Genomic DNA, 10,713 nt, shown 5'->3' on the forward strand with positions numbered 1-10,713 from the left:
CACCATCCCGACGGACACTCCCGACGGGGGGAGCGACACGGAAGGACCCGCCCCCGCCCCTCGGGGCGGGGGCCCCCGCCCCCCCGGGGGGCCCTTTGGGGCCCCTCCAGGGGGCGACCCCTCCGGGGAGGCCGGCCCTCCCCGTGCCGGTTCTCCCCAACCAACCCCGCCGGCAGCGCGAGCTGCCGGCCATATTGAGCGGTTCAACCGCGTCGCGCACTCGTCCCAACCGAGGGCCGCAGACTCGTTCTGCGCGCCAACGGCTGGTGACGCTGTGTTGCCCTTGAGCTAGTCCTTCCCCGGTCGCCTAGCCTCTGCGCTGTCTGGCGGACGCCTGTATGCCATGCACGCGGACCACGCTTGCGTGGATACGTGGCTGGCAGGCTGACCCGTGTGCGGGGTAACCCGCGCACGGGGAAGCTTCACGGGTTCGAGCCGTCAAACATTGAGCAGCGGAGGTGTGCCGAGGGGGACCGGGAGGCGGTAAGTCGTCGTCGCCCGGCGCTGCTTGCAGCACCATGGCGATGGCGCTAAGAGGTTCCTCTTTTCCGCGCCCCCCCCGCAAGGCGCGCGATACACGTCCTCCACCACCTCTGAGGGGAATAGCCCTCCGGCTAGCTTTTCCCACTGCCTCTCCGGGGTAGTATCCTCGGGCACCAAGGTAAACTTCCAGAAGATAGAGCGATCTACTTTCCACTCACACACACACACTTGACGGGGGGTCTCAACCGTCAACCAGATGGTTGAGGGGGGGGCTCAACCCTCAACCCCAACCACCCCTATGGGCAGAGTAGAGTCGAGTATGCCGATGGAGCAGTGGTGGAGGCGCGCATCGCGCCCGGTGCTTCGCGCAGCCTCCGACTCCGCCGTCGCCTCCGCGTCTAACACGGGCTCGAGCCCGCTGCCTCTGCTCGGCGCCATCCTTCTTCTACTCGTGCTGCCGGTCTTTGTGCTGTTGCTGCTGGAGAGGCGCCGCCGCCGCGGACTGTCGCAGCCGCAGCCGCCGCAGCCGTCGCCGTCACCGTCGCCGCAGCCGTCGCCGCAGCCGTCGCCGGTCGGCACGGGACCAATGTCGTCCTTTTCGGAGTTTGTGGTCGATGCTGGCTCCGCCCATACCGAGGTTTTCGAGTTCTGCATCGGCGAGGATGGCGTGACGCGACAGCGGAGCTCACGGTGCAGCTGCGACCCACTTCCCGTGCCTCCCCCGCCGCCACCGCCGCCACTCCCTCTCCCTCTCCCGCAAACCCACCCCCGCCTCGCCTCCTCGAGATTTGATGGCATGTCGTTGGGCAGCGCCGGCTGAGCAGTTATTTTTGAATGGGTGCGGCTCTTCCTAGGTTGCGGATGCCGGATGGCAAGTCGCTGGCGCTCGGCGACGTGATAAAGGACGGCAGTAAGGACGCCTTCGAAAACTTCCTGCAGCTGCTGGCCGCGGCCCTTCGCTCCTTCGGCGCGGGATCGGAGGCGTTTCGGAAGGCGCACACCCACCCAGCAGCCGGCCCTGATCCGCTCTGTTTGATACAAACCAGCTGTGAATGATTCATAGGCGCACCCGCCCGAGACGTGCGTCGTCTTCCTCGGCGCCACGGGGGGCGTGCGAAAGATCCGCGACCGCGACGACGTCGGCGCGGCACAGGTGGACGCGTTTGCACGATTCTGCCGCCTGACGTGGCCAAAGGCGTGTTGCGCGTTCATGCATTCATTCATTCATGCATGCATCGTTCACTATCAAGTTATTAGCCTAATAATGTGCTAATTATTAGCACATACCTGATAATTAGCCTGATTGCATCTTTAGCCTATTTACACTAATCAGTTTCGTTAAAATGCTAAGAATGAGCTTAATAATAATAATATTATTATTAGGTATATGCTAATTATTAGGCTAAGCTAATAGTTTGATAGTGTGCATTCGTTCATTCATTCATGCATGCGTGCATTCATTCATTCATTCACTCATTCATTCATGCATTCTAGCATGATGACTGTGAAGCTGCGCACTCACCCCCTCTGCATCAGGTGGCAGACGGCAGCCTCCCCGCCACGCTCTCCTTCCAAATCGTCGAGGGCGTGAACGAGGCGCGGTGGGAGTGGGCGGCGGCGAAGGAGCTCTTCGGCAGCGCCTTCGCGGAGCAGGGCTACGATTGCGTCCAGCTGCTCGCGGCAGGCGGCGCCTCTGTGCAGGCGAGCTCGTCGCGAGGACGTGTCCAGGACGCGTCTAGAAAACCATGAAACGTCCGTGGGCCTTGTGCAGGTGGGCATCCGCGGCATGTCGACTGCAGAGGCGGGGACGCCTCCCGTCTCGATGCCACTCGGCTCAGGCGGCGCGCAGAGGGGCTTCCTCGCAGACGTGGCGGCGGGCAAGGTGACGCGAGCGGCGCTCGACGATGGCCTCTCTCTCGACGCTGCCGACGCCGCCGGCAGGGCGGCCAGCGACGCTATCCTCGCCGGCAAGAGAGACAATGAGGCAGAGGCGATCGGCCAGGAGGCCGGCAAGGCAGCCCAGAAGGCGTCCTCGAGCCCGCAGGCGCTGGACGCGCGCCTCAAGTCCCTCGGTTCGGCGCGCCTCAGCGCGTCAGAGGCGACGGTCCAGGGCGATAGCGGCGGCTTCGGCGGCAGCAGCCCGGGAGAGTCTGCACCGCCCTGGCCATCGAAGGAAGGGTCGTACGCCCGGCTGCGCCGTTTGATAGACGCGCACGGGCCGCTGCTGCTCCCTTTTGCGCCGATCCGCGGCGGTGTGCTCGCCATGTCGAGCTTCGCCGACGTCGCCGAGTTGGGCTTCGCGGAGCGGTGGCTGTCGGTGGAGGAGTTGCGGCCGCTTGTGCGGCAGACGCTCTGCGAGGTGCTGCAGCAGGAGGGGCCCGGTTGGGACAAGGCCGTCGAGAAGTGGGGCGGGCACCGCTTCTGGGCAGAGTTCCCCGAGCGGCTATGGTCAATCGGAGCGGCTGGCCTGCTCCGCCTCTCCGCCCTCCTCGACACGCCCGGCCTCTTCGACCCGAGCGCGAGCTTTTACTTTAGCTCCGAGGCGCCGCCGCTGCAGCCCTCCTCGACACGGCTCGAGAAGGGGTTGGAGTGGCTGCCGCCGCGCTTGGAGTGGGTGTTTGGGAAGTGCGTCTCCGGCTGCCTCAGCTTGGCAGTTGTGAACCGTGCCGTCACCATGCGGATGTGAACAGGTTCCTCTCTGACGTGCAGTTGCGGCGGGCGCGGACCGAGCTGCTCGAGTTGCGCGACAAGATGGCCGCGGCGCGCACTCTCGTGGCCGAGCTCACGCCGACGTTCAACCCTACCAGGCGCAGTGGGCGCTCTGCCACCCCGCCTGCGACGCGCAGCCGTCTCACCCCCTCTCGCCTCCCTCTCAGCCGCACCGGCTACCTCCGCTCGTTGCGCGACTGCATCGGCGACCCGCCTGACGAGTACAAGACCGGCTGGAAGGAGGAGTGGGTGGCGCTGCGGGCGGAGCAGTACTTGCGCTTCACCGAGGGCCTCGCCGAGTCGTCGAAGAGCCCGCCGCCCGCCCGCCCCCGCGTCTCTTCCGGCACCGAGCCGTCTACGACGTCGCTCCAGGAGCGCTCTCTGAGGGAGCGCTCGTCGCAGCGGAGAGAGGAGCGGGGCACCAAGGAGTGGGTTGAGCGGCACAAGCCTCTCCCAAAGGTGCTGCAGAGGTTCGATAGCGCCATCCAGGAGAGTGTCGCCAGCGGCATGGAGCGCGAGCACGCGGAGACGTACCACGCGCTGCAGTCGGTCAAGGGCGCTCTCGGCGCAGCGATGCGCGAGGGGCGAAAGGACTTTGCCTGCTCCACCTACGCCCTCTGCGACGCCCTCCACGCAACCTTCCGCAAGCAGCAGCAGGACTGGCAGCAGAAGCAGGCAGTGCGGGCGGCGGTGGAGGGCGACTCCGACGGGCCGTTTGCCGATTCGGTGCTGCCGCCCCTGCTCTACACGAACTTGGAGGGCAAGTATGGCTTGCAGGAGGGCGACGCGCGCTGGCGCAACCTCCGCGCGCCCGACGAGGCGGGCTTCCGCGGGCTGCTCTCCGAGACGCTGGTGAGGGCGAACGACCGGGTCGATTGCTTCAGCGAGGAGGGCTACCGCGTGTACGCCGACGGCGCGCGTTCCAACGGTCGACGGCCCAGGCGCGCGGGCCGGTCTCGCAGACCCTTGTCGGGCCTTTCGTGTAGGCGCGTTTGTGGCGGTGGACGGCCCGATTGTGTGCTTCGAGGCAGCGGAGAGCAATTTGCAGGGCGACCATTCGCCCGTCATCATCAAGCAGATCACGGTCGAGAAGCCCCGCCTCTCTCGCCGCTCCACCCCCTCCCGCAAGGACATGTCTGTGGCGTCGCCTGTCTCGGCGGCCTCGCCTCTCTCGGCCAGCTTCGGCCCGATCGGAGAGAAGCTGGCGGCGGTGAGCGCGCCTCTGCTCGCCCGCTTCTCGTCGGCGTCGGCGTCGGCCGACAGGCGGTCGTCGTCCTCCGAGCCGCCGGAGCCGCTCTCTCGCCGGGCAAGCCTCTCACTGCGGCAGCAGACCTCGGGCGCTTTCCCGCCCAACACGCTCTTCCGGCTCAAGGAGATCAAGCCCGCGGGCAGCTGGCTCGCGCCGGACGGAGAGACGAGGCCAGGCGTCGACCTCCTCGTCGTAACGGCGACCTTCAAGGCGCTGAGCATGGAGGCAGCACCGACGAGGCGGTCCGAGAGCCCCCCTCACCTCGAGATTGCCCGAGGTTAGGCGCCGAGCGTGGCGAGCACTAGCGCCAACGGCGGCAAGATGGCCGATCTCCCCGTCTCGCTGCAGTATGCGTCGCGCCAGGCGTTCGTCAAGGGCCTCGACGACATCATCACACGGCCGCTGCTCACTCTGGAGCAGGAGTTCACGCGCGACTACGCGTGGACCGACTACAAGGGCGCGTCGTACACGCTACGCGAGGAGTGGGAGTATGTCAACGGACCAGCCGTCCCTGCGACAGACAAGACGCCCGGGACGCGTGACAAGGACAACGGTGGCGTGACCCTGCAGCAGTTTTGCGATCGAATCAACGACCACATTGCAAAGCGGCGCGTGGAGCTGAAGGCAGCCGACCCATACGCGCCAATGCCGAGCGAGGCCAACGCGTTTCTCACGCGCGAGGAGGTGCTCGCGGTGCGGCTGTACTCCGGCCCGGCGTACCAGGTTGTCAACCACTTTCTCCGCGCGATCGGCAGCATGTCGTCCTACACTACGGCGATTTCGTACACTACGCCACACCGCGCCGCGGCTCGGCATTCATCGATCACTATCCACCTTTAGGGCGGTTTCCGCCGCATGCTTGCGACGCACCCGGAGGCAACGTACACGGCCACGGTGTCGCACCTCTGCCGCGCGATCCGCAAGCTCTCCGCCATCACGCTGCCCGAGGAGGCGAGCTCTCCGCTGTACCGTGGCGTGCGCGGCGAGCTCTGCCAGAGACCGTGCGGGGCGAGCGAGCTGAACAGCCTCCCTTCACAGGCCTTGCGTGTCAACAGGCGAGCTGCCGGACTCCTTCTGGGTGCGGGGCGAGCTCGGCATGGTCTGTGCCACCGACACCGCGTTCATGTCCACCTCGTGCAACCGCGCCACGCCAGTGCATTACATGGACGAGGCCTGGGCCTTAATAGTCTGTGGAGCCGCTCGGATGTGAACGGCGTCTCTTCACGCTTTTGTTCTGTGGACAGGCGGGCCCCAACGTGCTGTGGAGCCTCCGCCCTTCGCGCGAGACGGACACGGGCTTCCACTACGGCGCCGACATCTCGCTCCTCTCGCAGTTTGCCGGCGAGGAGGAGGTGCTCTTCCCGCCGTGCACCATGCTGCAGGTGGTCGGCCGCCGTAGCGGAGATGCAGCCGAGATGCAGCCGAGATGCAAGCCAAGAGATTAGGATGGGCTCTTCCTCCTCTCCCCGTGCTGCCCGCGCGTCATTCACGCCACCTCGTCTGTGAACCAGGTGATCGAGGCTGCGGACTCGGCCGCCGCTTCGGAGGCGGACGCGGAGGCGCCGCCCTCAAGACGCGCCACGCCGAGGCTGTGAACGGCGCCTCTTCACGGCGGCTGCACACTGTGAACAGGCGTCCGACAAGGCGCACACCGTGGCGGTCAACTCGCGCTTCGGCAACGGCCAGCTCAACTGGGGAGAGCCGCCCCCCGGATTCTTCCCGCCCGCCGAGCAGGGGTCGGCCCCGCGGAAGGCGCGCCCGACGCTCGCCCGCCAGCTGAGCGTGTGGGTGGAGGAGTCTGTGGTGGGCAAGCCGAACAAGCCGAAGGTGGGCTTCTACGAGATCCGCGTCCTGCCCACGTTCGTGTGAGGGAGCGGGCGCGAGCGGCGCGGGCCGGCGCCACTCTTGGCTGCTGGGGATCGGGGTCCACCCACCGCACGGCGTGCCTTGCCGAGACATTATGTTTCACGCCCCTCTCATAGGAATTCCTAGATCCGAGAGACGACGTCGTACGTTACGAGTTTGCATCGTCAACGGTCAACGTGGAACTGGGTTACGTTAAATAAATAAAAACGGACCCCGCCTTTGCGATCTTCTGGGTTCTAGTTGAAACTCGGCTGGCAGTCTGTTTTATCTTCGGTTTAGCCTTCGATGTTATCGGTGGAAAAATCATAAGAATTTTACAACAAAGCTCCCTCGCACGACACTGGGCACGGGACTCACGCCTCCGCCGCCCTCTCCAGCTCCCCCACACCCGCCGCCGCCGCCGCTCACGCCGCCGCCGTCCTCCACCTGAAGGGAAAAGGAAATTTAAGTACCGCGGGTATTTCTTTTGGCGCAGCGTCTTCCCGAAGGCCAGGTTGCTACTCCGAGACGTCGGATAAGCACCAACGGCCAATGCACGAGGGGGTGTCGGTGGAGACTTGTTCACACCGGTATGCCTTGCCCTTTTGGTGCTTCTTAGTAGATTGTGGATGTGTTCACAGTCATGTGTGGAATTTCGGCCTCAAGGAAATTCCTTTTTCTTTGAGAGCGCCTTCGTTGTTAATAGTACAAACCCAATGGTCCTCTGCGAGCGGTCCTTCGTTGCAGACGCACACACGCACTTTTTCTTTTAGACGCGGCGTCTTTTAACACAGTCCTTGCAAAAGGCGATCGCCGAGCACATGTTCGGCTTGTTCGGCGCAAGGCCGGCGGCGGGCGAGGACGAGGCGGCCGCCGAGGCAGAGCCGCTCGGGTCCGGCGCCGAGCGTCCGCCTGGGCGCCCCCCCGAGGCGGAGCCGGGAGGCGAGCAGCTTGCGGCGCAACGCTTGCCGCTTAGCGAGCCGCGCAGCTTCACCTTTGAAGAGGCCGGGCCCCTTGGCATCACGACGGAGTGGCATATCGACGGAGTAGCCATCAAGGCTGTTAAGGGCGCGGCGCTCGAGCAGGGCGTGCCTCGGATGTCCGTTATCCTTGCGCTCAACGGCAGCGATGCGAGTGGGCTCGCTCGTGCCGAACTGCTAGCGATGCTCAAAGTGCGGCCACTAACGCTAACAGTGCGGCCGCCGGCGGACCTGCGAGGCGAGCAGCTGGAGGGGCGAGACCTGCAGGGCGTGACGCTGCCGGAGGCGAGGCTGGCGGGCGCGAACCTCAAGGGATCTGACCTGCGCGGCGCGGATCTCGAAAAGGCGGTGCTGCAGGAGGGGTATGTCCTCGCCCCGCCGGACGTGGAGGGCCTCGGGGGAGCGGCGCTCGGCAAGGCGTGGGAGGCGTGGGGGGGGCGTGGGTGGCGGAGGAGTTATCAGGAATACTTCAAGCCGGCCGAGGAGGGGGCGGAGGAGCGGCGGGCGGCCGTCCTCTCTGGCGCCAAGCTGGCCGGCACCAACCTGCGGGATGCCGACCTGCGTAAGGTGAAGCTCGACAACGTGGAGGGGTCCGAGGGCGTCGTGCTGCTGGCGGTGGAGGGGAAGAAGGGGAAGGAGCTGGGCGAGGCGTGGATGGCGTGGGGCAAGGCGCTGCGGAACGAGCCGGGCGAGTCGGTGCGCGTCGCAAATCTCTACAAGGCGCAGCTGGAGGGGGCATCTCTCACCAGGGCGCAGCTGCAGGGGGCAGATCTCCGCTACGCGCAGCTGCAGGGGGCAGATCTCTACAAGGCGCAGCTGCAGGGGGCATGTCTCATCGAGGCGCAGCTGCAGGGGGCAGATCTCGGCGGGGTGCAGCTGCAGGGGGCAGAACTCAGCGCGGCGCAGCTGCAGGGGGCAGATCTCAGCGAGGCGCAGCTGGAGGGGGCAGATCTCCAAATGGCGCAGCTGCAGGGGGCATCTCTCGGCCGGGCGCAGCTGCAGGGGGCAGATCTCCGCTGGGCGCAGCTGCAGGGGGCAGATCTCTACCAGGCGCAGCTGCAGGTGGCATCTCTCGCTGAGGCGCAGCTGGAGGGGGCACATCTCTACGAGGCGCAGCTGGAGGGGGCAGATCTCCGCTCGGCGCAGCTGGAGGGGGCGAACCTCGAGGGCGCCGACCTGCGCGGCGCCGACCTCACCGGCGCCAACCTCGCTGGCGCCAACCTGAAGAATGCCGACTTGCGCGGCGCAGTCCTCATCGGCGTCAACCTCGAGAAGGCCGACCTCGAGGGCGCCAAACTGCAGGGCGCGAAGTTCGAGCGCGCCGTCCTCGCTGGCGTCAAGCTCATCGGCGCCAAGTTCTCACCCTTCAAGCCGCCCGAGGCGCGCCCTCCGACGCTTGCGCGGGCGTGGCGGCTGCGGGCGGTCGGCGGGCAGGCCGCGAAAGGGCTCTACGCGGCGCTCGCCGGAGGCGATAGCGACGGCGGCAGCGACGACGAGGGGGCGGAGGAGGAGGAGGAGGAGGAGGGGACGGCCACGAACATCGTCGCCAACGCGCTTGAGGCGGGCGTGACGGCTCTCGTGAAGGCAGCGGCGCCGGCGCTCGAGCTCGTGGAGGAGATCATCGGCAAGCTCCGCGCTGCGCTCAACGGCTGCATCGCCGTGCTCAAGGCCGCGGGGGACTGCGACAAGCCGGCAGAGTTTCTCTGCGACGCCACCCGCAAGCTCGTGCGCTTGCTCGTGTCGGAGCTGCTGCAGCCGCTGCTCGCTGTCTGCAGCGATCCTCCCGACTCTTGGGCCTCGCTGCGAGAGGGCGTGCTGCTGAAGCTCGAGCCGCAGCCCAAAGAGCTGCTTGGCAAGCTCGCGGCGTCGATCGCGCCGTCGGTTGAGCCAGAGTCGACTGCCGAGGCCGAGCCGCCGCCGGCGGCGGCGGCGGCAGCGGCGGCGGAGGGGGGCGAGGCCGCGGGTGAGCTCCTCCGAGAGCTCTTGCGCCTGATCGCCGAGGAGGCGACCGCCATGCTGCCGGCACTCGAGGAGTCCGTCGAGGCGGTCGTGTCGAAGACCCTTCAGATGCTGTCATTGCACGTCGAAGACGTCGAGCTCGGACTCGTACGCGATTTCACAGCCGTCGCCGACCGCCTCGAGAAGCATCTCGAGACGGTGCTAATCGAGGAGGGGATCGGCAAGCTCGTGTCCAAGTTCCTGCTCGGCCGCTGCGGCGCTCATTATGCTGTTCCTCTGATTCGATAGAGAGCAAGCGCTGACGATGAACGGAAGTCTATCAATAGGCGCTGTCCTCGAGAAGCTGAGCGACGTCGCCTCCGAGCAGCTGAAGCTGGCGGAGCAGATGGAGAAGACGATCGCGGCGAAGGTCGCTAGTGTTGGCGACGCCGCGAACCAGAAGCTGCTCAAGTTCGTCGGCGGCAAGGGCAGCATCAAGAGCCGCGTCGTCAAGTCCGTCCTCAGCGCCGCGACAAAGTACGAGGTCAGCGCCGGCGGCTTCCAAGGGAGCTTCGACATGCTGCGGCTGGCCCTTCGCCGAAGCCCGATCCAGGCCCGCACCCCCGTCTCTTTGCCCCCCCCCCCTCCCCCGCCCCCTCCCTAATCACACATGCCTCCGATCCGCAGCTCAACGTCGACGACAGCGAGCTGACGTACCTGCTCGACACGCTCGTGAAGCTCGAGGCGCGTGCTGATAGGTTACTCATTTGAGAGAGCACGTCTCCTCCTCACAAACCTCTCCCCCCCTCCCCACTCGGAACAGGCGCTGGAGGTGAAGAGCGACACGTGGAAGGACGCGGCGTCCACCTGGATGTCCGTCCTCGAGCTGCGGCGCAAGATCGGCGTCGAGCGCGGCATCGCCGTCATCGACTGCATCGCGGGCGACCAGAAGGTTCGCTCCACTACTCTCCTCCCGGACGCTCCTCGTTCACAGTCAGTGTCCACTGACTCGGTTGCCCTATTCCGTTCGCTAGGTGCTCGACGCGCTCGGCGCCGCCAAGGCGCTCTTCGACATCGAGGGCGACGCGCCGCCCGACATCTTGGCGCGCCGCTAGACAGAACTCGCCCTCTCTTTGTGACCGCAACAGCGACTGAGAGTGGAACGATTGCCCTACACGGCGCGATCGACACTCAGCCCCTCGTGACAGCGCCGCTCTCGGCCCTCCCTCCGCCTGCAGGCGCGGCTCAGCAAGGCAGCCGGCGGCCACATCCGCGCCAACGGCTACAGCTACCGCAAGAAGATCAACCTCGAGCTCGCGCGCATCCGCCGCGTGCGCGACCTGCAGATGCGCGGCGTGGCGCTCGTCGGGACGGCGATTGCGGCTGCGCTCATCTCGACCTTCAACTACCTCTACTCCGTCGCCGACGGCGTGGAGCCGTGGTGGCTGCCGCCGGCCGTCGTGCTCGGCGTCCTCTGCGTCCTCCTTCCCGCCGCGGCGGTCCTCGTCT

At 66.4% G+C, this 10,713-nt stretch overlaps 2 protein-coding genes across 2 annotated transcripts in view; both read left to right on the forward strand.

The window, feature by feature from the left end:
- Positions 1–5,578: 5,578 nt before the first annotated feature.
- EMIHUDRAFT_443847 (hypothetical protein) lies at positions 5,579–6,509 on the forward strand (the record flags this gene model as incomplete). Its single annotated transcript, XM_005776765.1, has 4 exons — positions 5,579–5,612; positions 5,686–5,823; positions 5,953–6,000; positions 6,074–6,509. Coding segments are annotated over 4 exons (570 nt in total), but the record flags the coding sequence as incomplete, so codon positions are not given.
- A 598-nt stretch (positions 6,510–7,107) lies between these two features.
- EMIHUDRAFT_469324 (hypothetical protein) overlaps positions 7,108–10,713 on the forward strand; it is a gene marked incomplete at both ends in the record, with an annotated part of 4,830 nt that continues 1,224 nt past the window's right edge. The window contains 5 exons of the mRNA XM_005776766.1: positions 7,108–9,461; positions 9,514–9,748; positions 9,892–9,948; positions 10,028–10,156; positions 10,443–10,703. Of these exons, the coding sequence (XP_005776823.1) occupies positions 7,108–9,461; positions 9,514–9,748; positions 9,892–9,948; positions 10,028–10,156; positions 10,443–10,703 (3,036 nt within the window). The remainder of the gene's footprint in view (positions 9,462–9,513; positions 9,749–9,891; positions 9,949–10,027; positions 10,157–10,442; positions 10,704–10,713) is intronic.

Source organism: Emiliania huxleyi (assembly GCF_000372725.1).
Source record: "Emiliania huxleyi CCMP1516 unplaced genomic scaffold EMIHUscaffold_272, whole genome shotgun sequence".
In the NCBI taxonomy this organism is placed as follows: domain Eukaryota; phylum Haptophyta; order Isochrysidales; family Noelaerhabdaceae; genus Emiliania; species Emiliania huxleyi.